This window comes from Alternaria rosae, assembly GCF_020736505.1.
Source record: "Alternaria rosae strain MPI-PUGE-AT-0040 chromosome Unknown BKA58scaffold_2, whole genome shotgun sequence".
NCBI classification, from domain to species: domain Eukaryota; kingdom Fungi; phylum Ascomycota; class Dothideomycetes; order Pleosporales; family Pleosporaceae; genus Alternaria; species Alternaria rosae.
Window position 1 is genome coordinate 1,662,180 of NW_025763571.1, and position 14,082 is coordinate 1,676,261.

Below are 14,082 nucleotides of genomic sequence, written 5' to 3' on the forward strand. Positions count from 1 at the left end.
AAAGAGAGAGAAGAAATCAGAATTGTTTATAGATCGGCGACTTCCGTAATCTCTCGCGTCTTACAACAAGAAAAGGACAAAGCAGGTTTCATGTTGCAGTGTGCCTGCCGGAGATTGGGCAAGTTCGTTCAAAGGAACGCTTGGGCTAACGCAGGAGCGGTTGTAAGATTGGGCGCTACGTCATTGCGACGATCATGCTGCGAAAACCATGTTTTGGTGGCCGTATTTGCAATAATGTATGAAATTAGTGCACGATGCTGACGTTCTGATTCAGGAGGTTGTCGTGGATTTATTTCTTGTTGAAGCGGTTTCTCTCTTATTAGTGCGTGTTGGGTGTTTACCAGTCTTGCAAATACTAACATGGACACTATGTGCATTGAGACGAGTCTAGACGCGCATCGAGTTGAGTATACCACAGATTCAGGCTGCTTCCTTCTCATAGTAAGAATCAATCGCATTTCCTCAAAAGCTGTCACGAATTTCCCGATTCAGTCAACGCGCAGACTATCTACCCTTTCCACAACGTCCATGCCGTCCACACCCTTAATCAGATCCGCCGCTTTCTCTGCAACAGCATACACCAAGCTGACAATATTTCCCTGTACATGAGTCGGGAAGATACTGGCATCCACCACCCTCAGTCCCCCCACGCCATGAACTTTCAGTTCCGCATCCACGACGCCGCCTTTCTCCTTTGGTAGCATGGCACAAGTGCCGATGGGATGGTACTCCGTCACCGTACTGTTTTGTACAAAGGTCTTTGCTTCCTCCAGTGTTTTCGGTACTGGGCCGGCGGTTTTGGACGTGATGAGGTTACCATCAGGGTCTCTGCGGAGGGTTGAAGCAAGGGGCTCTACGGATGTGAAGGAGATGCAATGAAGCAGCGCTCGGGCCATCATGTCGAGGTCGAGAGGATGAGCAAAGTACGCTGGGTCGATGGTAGGATGCGCAGTTGGGTCGGAGCTGTTGATGTGAATGGTACCACGGGACAGAGAGCGCGTGCTACATACACCAATTGTGCACCACATACCCTGCTCTACGGATGGAAATAGTTTGCTAGCCGACTCTGGGTTCTGCATCTGCGCGCCCGTGGGCAGCATGACAATTTGACAAACTGCTTCTTTGGGATCGAGGAGTTGGCGCCCAAGGAGGGGGTCACGACCTGCAGGATCGGCATCTGGATGCTTACTGCGGAAGTCTTCAAGGAGAGATTGGATGTGCGATTCTGCGTTTGGGAAGTCGGGTTCGATCTTCGCGAGAGAGGCGAAGCCTGTCGTTGTAGGCGCTCCTGCGAAAGGACCGGCTTTGTGAGTAATATATGCTTCTAAGGCTTGTTGCATGATGGCTGGGTTCTGGACGAGAGCTTCGGCGGTGGGGTACTCATCTTTTACACCCTGGAGAAGATCAGCATTTGGAAGTAAGTAAAGCCATATGTGCACTTACCAGTACGAGGCCAGTCGCTGTGTGATCGGACAAGTTCTCCCCAACGCCTGGGAGATCAACGAGGACGTCAATTCCAGCTTTCTCAAGTACCGTAGATGAACCAATTCCGGAGAGTTCTAGGATCTGGGGAGAGTTGACAACCCCGCCGCAGACTATGACCTCTTTGCTCGCCTTTATTGTGTGCATAGTGCCATCGACCGCGAATTGAACGCCGGTGGCCTTTACCTGCTCAGCGGTCTTCTCAAGCTCTATCTTAGACACCAGTGCATGAGTGATAAGAGTCAGATTTGACCTATCCGCGTTGGGCTCGTAGTAATCTCTCGCAGCGTAGCTTCGTCTGTTGTGCGTGGGGTCGATCGTGTTGAGCTGGTTGAAGCCGCCAATCGCTGAACCGGTACGAGGGTCCTTCGCGGGTGAGTATCCGGCGTTCAATACAGTCTTGGGCCACACGTCTTGGCCCCAGGTTACATCTGTTTCTGGGAAGCTGATGTGAATTGGACCAGAGGTGCCACGAAGTGATTTGTCGAGGTATTTGTTGTCCATACCCTTTCCGAACGTCTCTGATGCTGGGTGATATGTTTCAAACTTTTTATAGTAGGCCTTCATATCGTCAAAGGACCAGCCTTTGTTGCCGAGCGCTGCCCAGTTGTCCAGATCTTGCTTCGATGCCATACTGAACATGTTGTAGTTGATAGCGCTGCTGCCGCCGAGGACTTTGCCGCGGGCCCAACCATGTACACGACCAACTGTGCCCTCCTACGAGATGATTAGACGAAGCTAATTGCAGCTTATTGTGTACTTACTTGAGGGACAGTCTTGTAATCCCAATCATATTGTGGTTTGCCCCAGAGCTGGGTAAACATGTTCGGTGCATCGATCAAGAGGTCGTTCAGCCCATTGCCGCCAGCTTCGAGGATGGCTACAGAAACATTCGGGTCCTCTGTAAGACGAGCTGCGAGGACCAAGCCTGCGGTGCCACCTCCACAAACGACGTAGTCTGCAAGTCCCGAAAAGTCAGCAACGAAACATACTGATCAGACTTCCAGACAGCCATTCAGATGACATTGATGCGTTCAAAGTGAAGAGTACTTTCAGATTGTCTAGGAGTAAAGGGAGATGTACATACCATACGACTTGCTTGTCAAATCCTCGAGAGACATATTGGGTCAATACCTGTAATGCTCCAGAATGGCCAAAGACTGCAGGAATGAGACCAGTTTATATATGATCGCGTACTCCAGTAATAGAGCAGTGCTTCTTGAAATACGGTACTCTGCGGAGGTCTGGAGTGCGAAGTCAAGGCTGTCAGCTAGGCGGGGCTGCGCACTACTGTGCCTTTCACATGCAGTGCTGAATTCTGGGCCGCCACGAAGCTTGTTTGAGGACTATGTCCGCAGAACTTCCAGATCATAGCCGCATACAGTTGCAATAGGCGAGAGTACACCGATTGACCTCGTGCCAGCTCGCTCCAGGCATCCAGTCATTACTCGTAAGGTAAATGGTAATACCCAACGGAAGGGCCGAGCAATACGTTAGCCTTCGTGGCCGTTCTTTGAGGCGTCCGACGGGCGATTTAGATTGGCGATGGGTTCATGCGGGGCAGTTCTTTGTCGGCCTACCCGTGGATGTATCCAGGTAGATATCCAGCATTCGGAAGCGTGATGATGGAAACTCTCCCATCACATCACACATGCTAATCAGACCGCCGCCGATAAGTTAGGCAAGCTTCAGTTCCGCACTAAACTTCACCTTACTCCATAAGTCGTGATGTTACGAGAAAGCGACGAGCTGACGCAGCAGAATCCACTTGGTAAGCGGCTGAACAGCCCTTACATGTGGCCAAGAAGTTAGCCTACTTGCATGCGGGGTAACTTTGAGGGCTTTCTCCTGGCGTTGTCTCGGCCTCGTGATAACAGATGGCGACGCAGGGCATTGGCGGGATGGAGTCGTTGCCAACGCAGCAGCGAAACGGCCCCACAGGTGCGATCCGTCGCTCTGTTTATTCAGAACGTGTGTAAAGTTGTTGATACGGAGCGCTGCATGTCCTGGACGGATGTGGTGCTTGTAGAACTGCTCCAGACGGTATGTCCAGGAGGTTTCAGTCGGCCGTGGTAACATTGCAGACACCTGCACCCGCAATCGACGGCTCATGACAAGTTGCCCGATTGGGACAATGCCGCGGCTAGCTGCACAGACCCTCAGGCTTTGGATGCTCCACCAAAAAGTTTCTAGAGCTTGCAACTTTCGACTTGCGACAACTAACTTCCGCAATCACGTCCGGCCATGCTCACCGAACAATTCGTCGCCGCCATATCGGCATCGACTAAGCCGAATACAGGCGTCACCAAAGATGCGGGTATTTTCGTCCACGAGTTCCAGCCACTCGTCGCCCAAAGACAGGCGCTCAAGAAGAGCGCGTCTGCGCCAAATGGCATCGCTGTGAGCGCCTCACATATCTTCGCTGCGCAGTCGGAGAAGGCGATAGTGCATGTCTACAGCAGAGACAAGGGCAACCAGGAGGCCCTCGTGCCCTTCCCGGAGAGGATACACAGCATCGCACTCGCGGCGCAAGACAGCGTGCTCTTGCTGGGGACTGAGAGCGGGCGCATACTAGCTTGGGAGGTCAGTCATGAGTTTGGAATTCTAGGTGTAGTGTGCGATTTCTCTAATACATATCTTAGGTCTGCTCAGGCCGTCTTGTCTCTACGTCCACGTCCCATCTCCAGCCAGTCACGAGTATTGTTGTCGACCCGTCTTCCAACTTTTTCCTCTCAGGCTCCTCGGATGCCATGATTCACGTATGGGCGCTTCCCTCGATACTGTCATTCTCTCCCGACGCCTCGCGTTCGCCGATACACACCCTCTCTACCCACCGCGGCCCCATATCGTCCATCGCTTGCGGGCACAGCTCGAGCACGGCCAACATCGCCGTGTCAATATCAGGAGACAAGTCTGCTATAGTATGGGACTACCATAATGGGCAAGCTCTGCGGACATATCTACTGCCTGAGACACCGACTGCAGTCACCCTCGATCCCGCAGACCGGGCTTTCTACGTGGCTTACGCTGACGGCAGCTTACAAACCATCGACTTCTACGACGACATCCAGAAAACCACCTCAATAGACGTTCTTCGAGACAGTGCCTCGTCTCACCGGCCAATTCAGCCGCCGCCGAAGAGCCGGTTCAATGCAGAGTCGCAGAAGCTCGGTGGAGCTCTCTGTCTGAGCCTTAGCTGGGATGGCACAACAATCATCTCGGGCCACACCAGCGGCAAGATAGCACTCTGGGATACTGCAAAGTCCAACTATCTTTCTACCCCTGCCAATCTCCCTGGTCCTGTCTCAAACCTTCGATTCCTCCCGCCGACTGGCTTTCCCAACGCACCGGAACCGACTTTCAAGATCCAGGCTATTGTTAAACCGAAACAAGATGCAGGGCTGACGAGCAGCGCAAATGGCCTGATTCCGCCAAACTATACCTTGAACCTGCAGCTGACGGGTCGGTTGCGCAGCCCCCACGTGTCTGCGACTGAGAAGAGATCTGCGGGAAGAAGCGCCTTCGAGGAAGCTCTTACGCACTCCAGTTTTCCTGCCAGTATGTTGGAGGAGAGCTTAGCCGAGCTGGACTCATGGGGTGCTCAACCCAAGGGCGGTTCCGCCTCGACAGCAGACTTCATGGCGCTGGACGGAGGTAGTGTGATTACGTCTGATTCCTCCGGCAAAGCTCAGCAAGCCGAAGTGAAGGAGCTGAAAAAGCAGCTTGCAAGTTTGCAACGTATCCAAAAGGTTACATTCTCGCAACTTTCAGAATTGCGTGAGGAGAATGACTACTTCAAGGGCCAAGAAAAGAAGAGGGCGGAACGCACCAAAACACGAGCGAAGAGGAAAATGGGTACTAACGGCGCAACTCGCGGCCAAGCCAACGGCGATGTGGAGATGAACGACGGCACAGACGCCACTTCCGGGTCTGAATCGGATGATACCGATGCAGCTGACGAGTCCTGAGCACCGCCGATAGCGGGACTGCGTATAAGGCCACGATACCGACAAAACTTCTTCGCGATAAGGCAGCTCCTGCGGCATAGATTGGAATAGATGCTGCACATGCTTGCGCCCGCACTCTTGGTATACCCGCTGCACTAGCCTTTGATATGTAGTACGTTTACGCGTCTAGTGTCTTCATCGCCTAGCAGGTACATCACGACATGGCAAGAGTCCGAAACACCACATCGGAAAACCGCGGCATTGACATCTTTCGCCTATGTGTACCAGCCGGTGAACTCCGAGACTGCTCATCTCAGACCCTCAAGACGAATACTCGTATCCGACGGCCTTGCTACTGTATCGCGAAAACCACAAAGACGCCCGGGTCAAAGTTCTTGAACACATAGCCAAGCCCTGTTCAAGCCGTCATCACACAGAGCGGGGTATCCCGTGCAGGTTTCCTCTTCGCAATCGTGCTACTATTGACGAACATGATTGTACTGCGCAAGCACGACGCCGTGTCTTCAATGTCACGCTTGGATCAACGTCAGCTGCACCGCGGGACGAAAAGCCAAGTTCAGAGGCTGCGGCCGGTTTTCGATCACGCAGCTCTTCAACCCGTCCTGCTGTGCTACTGCTCGGCTTACGCCGCAGGTTCATTCTATGGACCTCTGCTTATGAGCATCCTTTGGATGAAAGTTGGAGGCAAAGTGGTTGGCTGCTGGAAGACACGACCTCACAATCGGCCGGTAATTGTAAAACTTCACCTTTCGCTGTACGTGAGCCGCAAGCTTCACTTTTCTTCTCAGGACGAAACAGAGTGAGAGTTAAAGGCATGTCTTGAGCGGTGTGAGTATACTCGCATAATGTGCGACCTCGCGCGGCCCTATACCAGCCGTCCCGCTATAGTGTGGAGCGTTGTTCCTGCTGCACACCTGACTCGCAAGGGCCGTCCGTACCAAGCTACTATCGAACTACTACCCACCCTCCCACCGATCCTGCGAACAGCCGTTCCAAGATGCCGCCAACGCAATCCTGTTTGTTTCAACGAACACACACACCCCTTCTTCCCGGGTGGTGGGAAAAGGCGTACAGAAAAGACGATGAACGGATAGCGTTTCGTGCTGCCCCTGTGAACTGCCGTACACCACACATGCACACGCACACGCACACACACACATACACATACAATAGAACAAGTTGAATATTACAAACCCCCCTGCCTCAATTATTCGCTGAATGAAGCGAACCGCGTATCGTGCATTCAACCCCCGCCACTCGCTTCCGAGATCGTAAACATGACTCTTTTCTGCACATTCTGTTAGCTTCACTCACGACTCCTTGCCTTGAGCTCCGTGAATTCGCTAGGAGACCACTCTACCTTGCATTCCCACATTCCCCGAAAAAGCAAAAAATAACACTGTATGAGTAATCAACGTCACACACATGCTGTTATACTGAGCTAGTCACGTATGCGGCAACGCGCGTTGCGCAATCCCTGCGAGCACACGCATAATGGTTCGATCTTGGTGGATGGGATGGGTGGACGGACGGGCATTTGGACCGTTTATAACATGCAAAGGATCAGAATACTGCGGTGGTAGGGCATGATCGTCCGATAGATGGACGGGGAAAAGGGAGTGGAGATTTTTAACCGCCGATCTTATGGTGCCGAGGTGTAAGAGATGTAACGTGGGGGCTGGATTCTGGTCTGTGGGAGACAGTCGTTCGGTACATTGGTTTGAGATGTAGTCGGCGACTGTTGTGGAGATTGTAGAGAGCCAGATGTTCGGGATGCTATAGTGTGATGAGGTTGCATGGGCTCGGATCTTTCTCCTGCTCTGCCAATTGCTTCTGCGGCACGTAGGGTGGGCTTCCTTGTTCAGGGTCCATGTCATAGTGGAGTCACATATACATCACGTCGTCATCTTCGGCAAGTGGAATACCTGGGTTGATATTGGTTTGTTTTTGACGGTCCTCCTTGTCCATTGTAATGCCATCGGCCACAGGGCCGCCTGCAAAGTGATAGAGGTACCTTGTCCTTGGCCCTGGCTACTGTGTGTAGCTCCTGCGGCATGGACCCCTGCAGCCTGAGCTTGCCGTTTCCTGATCACACGCCGGCCGAGGTACATCTTGAAGATGTAGGATTCTCAACGAGGGTTTTCGTGGGGACCTGCGACAGTCTGTTCGAGCCAAGGAATTGAAGAGTAGAAGCAGACGGGTTCTGTGTCGCACTCATGGGGTTTCCAGTGTAGTGGGGTGCGGCAATCATAGTCATGGAAAGACCGCGCATACCGAATAGTGTTTGTATTAAACTGAGAGAAGGTGTATGGTTAAAATGTGTCGAAGGTGATGAGTGATCGCTAATAATGCCATGGGAGAAGAGAACAGACAGAAACCAATAAAGATGTTCAACTCTAAAGTCGATCACCCTGAGGCAGATAGTCTTTGGTAATCGTCACGGTCGTAGATCCTTGCGGGTTTGGCTTGTAAGGAAGAAAAAAAAAAGGTACAGTACTCCGCCCTCGCTTGATGGAAATAGGTCGTAGATGGATGCTAGATTGGAAGCATCTGCGTGTGGCCAAATAGCCCGAACGTTGGCACTGGGAGCACCGTCGCTTTTGCAAGTGTAGAGGTGATTGGGCGATATTCCGAAAGAGGTTATATATGGTATCGGTCGTCGTTCGTCGTAAGTGTGCTGAGGCCGTGGAAGTATGATGCAGGGTGCCGAGAAAGTAGAGCAAGCTCGATAAACGCCACGCTAGTAGTCGCTAAGATATAGGGAAAGGGTCACCAGTGGAGCGCGGGGGTCGAGTTGGGGCGTAGAAAAGTGTTCAAGACGAGTGTGACTTGTGGCGACCTTTGTTCCCCGTGGAGTACTCGCCGTCCGGACACCATTGCTCGGGTTCAAAGTCGGGATTCATGAAATGTGCAGTGTTGAAGTGAGAACTTGTACAAGTCAGTTTAGTTCGACAGATATTATCGGGCCGATACTCACTTGCGAAAGATGGACGTCTGAAACGGCTGGACTTGCATCGAGGAACCAAAACCTGGTTCCAGCTCATACATTGAAGGCCGGAAAGGACCACCTCTCTCAACACCCATGGGAGCTGCTCGATCGATGCTCACAGGTGGCGGCGGGGGGTGTATGGGAAGTGTCACAGGAGGTTGGTCGAGATGTATGCTGTGATGACTCGGCAGGTTGTACTGGCTTGCGTTGCTAGAATGGAGTGGTGTAACGAAGTCCAAGTGGGAAGTGCTAACCGGCGTTACGGGCGTCGGTGTCGGGGCGTATGGCTGGACAGGCGTAACCTGAGGATGAGAAGTAGGACTGGGGCTGAAGTCGTACGAAAGTGAGGGCCATCGCTGGCCTAGACCGACACCAGAGGGGTACATTCCCGGGATCATGTTCATAACGTCGCCGACGTTTGTTGCAGTCGGAATGAATTCGTCAGTGTAGTTGGCTAGGGCAACATGGAGTGGTTGCTGTTGGGGAACAGGCTGGTGCTGGACCTGTGGTATGTCTCCTGCCTTGTATAGGATGTCGTAGTGACCACTGGGGAGGATTAGTAGGCGAAACATAGTGCCTGTACGATGTTGACTTACGGCCTGTAAAGCAGTCTTAACATAGGCGCACCGGGGATGGGGCGATGATGAGCGTCTGTTGGTTCCGAGTAGAAGCTGCGGTTGATCTCCTCGCCTGGTGAGCGATCCAGGTACCATACTTCGAGACCAAAACCAGCAGGCTTGATCAGCGCTTCGGCAAGGGCGGCAATGCCAACGTTGTCGGCTTCACACTGAGTGGGTTCAATGAAGTTGGCGCAGTATGTTTTGACGTCGCCGTTGTCTACAAAGTGCATAAAATCATCTGCGTGCGTCTGCACCCATGCACTGGCCAGGAGCTGGAGGAGGGGTTAGCGATTCGAATGGTGCGAGATGTGGAATGCAAACCTTGACGTATGTGATGATTGCCATAGACTCGTTCATGTCGTTGAAAGTACGCAGGAGAATGGTGTCGGCTTGGCCATCCATGGCACGCAGCGAGTCGGCAAGCCTGTTCATGAGCTCAAACGCTTCTTCGGCAAAGTCAATCCAGATATCGCGCGAGTAGCCGATATTTGCGAGCAGGTTGCCGAGCGAATTGAGGCGACCTTTTTCATGATCCAGCTTGCTCACGTCGCCAACATGCAGCAAGGCTTCAAAGTAGGTGAAAGCGATTGCTGTTCTTGTTAGCACGGGCAAGCAGCACTAGGAAGGCAATGGGCACTCACCCCGCCATCCACAATGACCATCGCCACGACAGGTGCGGAAGTAGGCATATTTGGCGGGCAACGCAGCCGTCTTGACTTGGAAGACGGGATCTGCGGTGGCATATTGCGTCGTGATGGCAGCGCTGCTTTGGCGTTCGCCCACCAGTGGGCCCTTGGGCGGTCAGCGCGCTTGGGCGAATATTGTCGCAACAGGACTCACAGTGGCTTCGGGCTCGTACTCGCTCGACAGCTTCTGCAGGTGGGCGTACTCGTCGTCGGAGGGATACGCGGCCATGTTGAGGTGGGGGTTGCGATGCTGGTGGCCTGGGTGATGGTGGCCAGTGTGATGATTATAGCTCCCGGGAGCAAGGACCGGCGCGCGGATAGCAAACGCTAGGCCGCCTTGGTAGTGGTTCTGAGCCGGAACTCCATAGTGGCCCTGGTGTAGGTGTGCATGCGGATGATGCTGGCTGTGAGGGTGGTAGCCCGTCAACACCGACTGTGTGCTCATCTCGTCCTGCTATTATGCGTATTTTGGAGCGTGAGTGCGCGAATGTGTGTAGATTGCCGGCGCCGTCGTTCCCCGCTGTGCGCGCTCCGTTGGCTCCCTAGATGGCCGTGGGCGTGACTGGCCTCAGTGGCTAGTAATTGGATGGAAGGATTCCACGACAGATTCGGCAACGCGCAAACGATCTCAGCAACAATTCGCCGGCGAGCTGCTGGCGAGGGCAGCAGCGTCTTTAGTAGGTGCAGAGGCCGACGGCGGAGGGCGGGAGGCTGTGGTCGTTGCTGTGATACTCACGGGCGTCCAGGGGCACACGCCAATATATGGGAGAGACAGGAGGGGATCTTCGCGGCGTGCCAGTCGAAGTCAAGATACCAGGCACCAAAACAGTCTGCAACGCTCTGGTCCAGCCGCTCTGAAACGGCCAATTTCAGTTGCACCGGATACCTGCGAGGGGAGACATGGCAGGGCGCGAGGGTGTACAAGAGGAATGCCACTCCACATAATCAGCGCCAGGGAGCATCGCGCAAAAGAAACCATACTGAGATGCTCGCCAGAGGCCTGCTACATGCTCCAAGACTACCCGGCTAGGCTTGCCCACCAACACCGGGGTGTGATATCGATTTCCGTTCCCACTAGTCTTCATGGGTTAGCATCTGGAGATTGAAGTGCACTCTTGATGCTCCGTCACATCAAACATGGAATCGCCGAGCAAAGAGCCGCGGAAGAATCAGAGTCACGAGACAACAGGCATGACGACATGGGACCTCTCGCCAGGCGTAGCAAGCCCTCGAGCAGCGCCGCCAACCGGAACAATTGCAAGCCCAGGGCCTGGCGTTGCATGCGTTGACGAGCAGAAGCTGTATCACGTCGTCGAGTGCACTCAACACAGCATCCTCGCGGCACCCAGGGCGTCGAGCAACATGCCAAGACGACCCTCTGGCGTATTGTTGCAGTGGCCGCCTGCATGGCATGATTCGCTCTGCCGCTCCGTGGCTGGTGGCGCTTCTGCGACAGAAAAAACAAGTGCCCGGGCACCCGAGATAGACTCTTGTCGAGTTACCGATCCCACGCCGCGTGCGAGTCAGGACGGACACGGCGTGGGCGTTGCCATTAGCTGAGAGGCTCGCTTGCAGCACCCATCCTCGTCTGTGCCCGCTTCCCCGGCGCGCAGTGCCACGGCTGGGAAACCCACATGTGATGCATATACGAGTGCAGTGAAGCTTCAGATCACCATGCGTCACATCGATAGTCGATTCACGGCTCACAGGCATCGAGATGGCGAGGCGTTAGCTGGCGGCAGGCTACCGCCATGACCGCGCGATCGGGACCTGGGCTGGGTGCCGTGAGAAACCGAGGCCATGTTACATACAGACGACTTCGCGTCGCTGCTGACCTGTGGGTAATTGCACTCGATTGCGTGACCGAACATGTCCGTTGCCCGCCTACTATGTTGAGTCGCCTATCGCTCATGTGCACGGGAACTCTTGCCCGGTGCTACCCGATGAACCAACCCACGTCTCTCTCTTGAGCAACCTGACCGCATGTCTCAATTATTTCAGGCCAGAAACGCCTCGGTGACGGTACTGTGCAACTCCCACTCTCCGTACCCTGCCCGGAAACCCAGTTACAGGTCGTCTTGTGGACCGCGCACGACCGATGCTGCAAGTCATCCTTTGCTCACTACCCCCGGGAGGCGTCCTGGACCCTTGCCTTTGCCTCGACCAGACTTTCCTCCCATTGAGCTTGAATTCCAGCCGCTCATGCCTTGGGGCCCGCCACCACCAGGCGTGAACTGTGAACCGCTCTCGTCCGATTTGAAGCCATCGCCCTCGTTCAGCACCGTCTGCCATAGGGCTCCGACAGCGCTGCTCCATTCCTTCATCGCTTGTACCCTGTCCATGTCTGTGCTACTCTCAATCTCCACCGTTCCATTCTGCTGATTGATCTTGCCGTGCAACCGCTTGTCAACGATCAAGAAGCCTACGATTTCCTGCACTTCGGCAAGGGAGATCTTGAGCTGCTTCGAGATAAAGGCTAGTGTGAAGCGGGTGTAGGGTGCGACCAGCTTGACGACAGCCTTGGTGCGCACATTACGCGTAACTTCGTCAATGTTCTCGGCGATGAAAGGATCTTGAAGCAGATCCTGGTTGTTCTGCAGGATCTTCTCATAACCGTGAATGTCCTCTAGCTGATAGGCGTTGACTAGGTCCGTCATGGTGGAGATGCGTGGGTCGTTCTGGTAGGGTTTGGTCTCCTGCGAATCAAATGGATTGATGTCTGAACCCGACAGCATGGTCGCAAGAACCAGGTACTTCAGCACCTGGATTCGTTGGAGCGATCCAGCCTCATCGTAGTTTTTGAAACTCTCAAAGAAGTCACTCTGCGCGCCTTTCCAGTTCTCTGCAATCCGTTAGTGCCGAGCCAGTATCTTGGGCAGGGCCTACTTGCCTTCGCTCATGTGCATCTTGCCACCACATTCACGGATGATGCCCATAATCTTGGGATGCGGAACTGCGGACTTGACCTTGAGCGCTCGCTGATACAGTGCCTGTTATAATGTCAGAGATAATGCAGGCAAAGCTAAACACGGACGAGCCTTACCTTTAGCCGCTTGTTGTTCCTGGTCTCCGCGTACATGAGAATTTCCAACGAGTAGACTTCCAATGAATATGTGCCTTTGCTCGGGTCATCTGTTCCATCTTCCCTCTGACAGGCCTTGTGTAACTCTCGGAGCTTCTCCGTAAGCTGACGGTAGTCCTTCCTATCCAACCATAGCCTTGCGAGCTTAATGTTGGTCTTTAGCCAAAGCCGCTCGTTGTTGGTACTTTGGAATATATCGAGGGTCAGGGCGTAGAAGTTCTCCATGCAGCGATATGCGTCGGCGTCTTCTGCAGCCTTTTCTATGAAGTCGAGCATATTGTTGATGGACTTTTCCGAGTAATTACGGGTGACGGCTGACTTGACATATGTGAGAAGCTCCTTGTAGTGCTCGACAGCCTGTGTATGTCAGCTAGGGGTCTTGCTCGGGGATGGCAATATCTACCTTGTCGTAGCGGGCAAGCTTGAACTCGAGCTTGATTGCCTGCTTCAGCCCTTTGAAGCCCCTGTACGTTTGTCAGCATGCATTCGTCCCCCCAAATCTGCGTATTTCCTACCAGTCCGACTTCTCTTCTTCCAACGCGGGCATCCCTAGGAATTCGTCTATGGCTGCCTCGGGGTCGTCGGCCTTCAGCTGCTTCGCATTGTAGTATTTATTTTCGATATCGACATCTCCGCTCTGCTCGTCATCATCGTCTTCGTACTCGAAGTCATACCTGCAGCCTGTTAGAGGAGAATTTGCCTGGAGATCATCGCGACTTACTCCTCCTCGCCGGAGTCTTGCATGAAGTCGTCATCGTCAGACATGGCTGTGGCGTGGGTGATGGATTTAGTGGGGTCTCAGTCGTATTGGTCAACTTGGAGTAAGACTTGTGCGTTATGCTATTAATTCGGTGGATAGAGGAGCTTGCGGTGTGGTGTTGTCTGGAGCTCTCGCGACTTGTTTGCCTACATGAGGCGGCGGCAGGTGCCTGCGGAAGAGCCCCACTTTCGCGGGGCTAAGCTCCCAGACGCAGCCAGCTGCAGTATCCATGACATCCATCGCAACATTCACTCCATTCTCTCTGAAAGAACGCATCAGGCAGTCTTGAGGCTGCGCGTTCAAAATTCCTATCAACATTGCACAACCACGTCATCGCAATCTTCACCTGCGATCGATTTGGTTCCTACAGCAATCGGCTCCAACGTCCAAGCCATTTCCCGGCTCCTCAATCTCATCTCCCGGCGCACTGACGCAATGATGGATTTAACAGTCCGACATTCAAGTAAATCTCCGGTGGTGAACATGAACACTTAT

At 53.6% G+C, this 14,082-nt stretch overlaps 4 protein-coding genes across 4 annotated transcripts; 1 reads left to right on the forward strand and 3 right to left on the reverse strand.

The window, feature by feature from the left end:
* Nucleotides 1-488: 488 nt before the first annotated feature.
* Nucleotides 489-2,603, reverse strand: BKA58DRAFT_408745 (uncharacterized protein; the record flags this gene model as incomplete). Its single annotated transcript, XM_046172105.1, has 4 exons — nucleotides 489-1,394; nucleotides 1,444-2,199; nucleotides 2,247-2,440; nucleotides 2,570-2,603. 4 exons carry the CDS (start codon nucleotides 2,601-2,603, stop codon nucleotides 489-491), a joined length of 1,890 nt encoding a protein of 629 aa, XP_046028936.1.
* A 1,072-nt stretch (nucleotides 2,604-3,675) lies between these two features.
* On the forward strand, nucleotides 3,676-5,685 carry BKA58DRAFT_88757 (WD40-repeat-containing domain protein). The gene is made up of 2 exons (XM_046176120.1): nucleotides 3,676-4,065; nucleotides 4,125-5,685. Exons 1-2 carry the CDS (start codon nucleotides 3,727-3,729, stop codon nucleotides 5,448-5,450), a joined length of 1,665 nt encoding a protein of 554 aa, XP_046028937.1. The 5' UTR covers nucleotides 3,676-3,726; the 3' UTR covers nucleotides 5,451-5,685.
* Nucleotides 5,686-8,263: 2,578 nt separating this feature from the next.
* On the reverse strand, nucleotides 8,264-9,974 carry BKA58DRAFT_309693 (peptidase C65 Otubain-domain-containing protein; the record flags this gene model as incomplete). The annotated part of the gene is made up of 6 exons (XM_046167261.1): nucleotides 8,264-8,378; nucleotides 8,428-8,985; nucleotides 9,036-9,331; nucleotides 9,381-9,649; nucleotides 9,701-9,851; nucleotides 9,900-9,974. 6 exons carry the CDS (start codon nucleotides 9,972-9,974, stop codon nucleotides 8,264-8,266), a joined length of 1,464 nt encoding a protein of 487 aa, XP_046028938.1.
* A 1,681-nt stretch (nucleotides 9,975-11,655) lies between these two features.
* Nucleotides 11,656-13,744, reverse strand: BKA58DRAFT_88874 (PCI domain-containing protein). The gene is made up of 6 exons (XM_046176121.1): nucleotides 13,549-13,744; nucleotides 13,343-13,501; nucleotides 13,231-13,291; nucleotides 12,789-13,184; nucleotides 12,636-12,735; nucleotides 11,656-12,587 (listed from the first exon to the last, which is right to left on the reverse strand). The coding sequence occupies exons 1-6, from the start codon at nucleotides 13,590-13,592 to the stop codon at nucleotides 11,854-11,856; spliced, it is 1,494 nt and encodes a 497-aa protein (XP_046028939.1). The 5' UTR covers nucleotides 13,593-13,744; the 3' UTR covers nucleotides 11,656-11,853.
* Nucleotides 13,745-14,082: the final 338 nt, after the last annotated feature.

Excerpts from the sequence above, each read along its gene's own strand:
- BKA58DRAFT_88757 (XM_046176120.1), top strand. The coding sequence starts at position 3,727 with ATGCTCACCGAACAATTCGTCGCCGCCATATCGGCATCGACTAAGCCG. Across the intron at positions 4,066-4,124 it reads GGCGCATACTAGCTTGGGAG|GTCTGCTCAGGCCGTCTTGT; the intron begins GTCAGTCATGAG and ends TACATATCTTAG.
- BKA58DRAFT_88874 (XM_046176121.1), bottom strand. The coding sequence starts at position 13,592 with ATGTCTGACGATGACGACTTCATGCAAGACTCCGGCGAGGAGGA. Across the intron at positions 13,502-13,548 it reads CAAGACTCCGGCGAGGAGGA|GTATGACTTCGAGTACGAAG; the intron begins GTAAGTCGCGAT and ends AACAGGCTGCAG. Across the intron at positions 13,292-13,342 it reads GAAGAAGAGAAGTCGGACTG|GGGCTTCAAAGGGCTGAAGC; the intron begins GTAGGAAATACG and ends ACAAACGTACAG.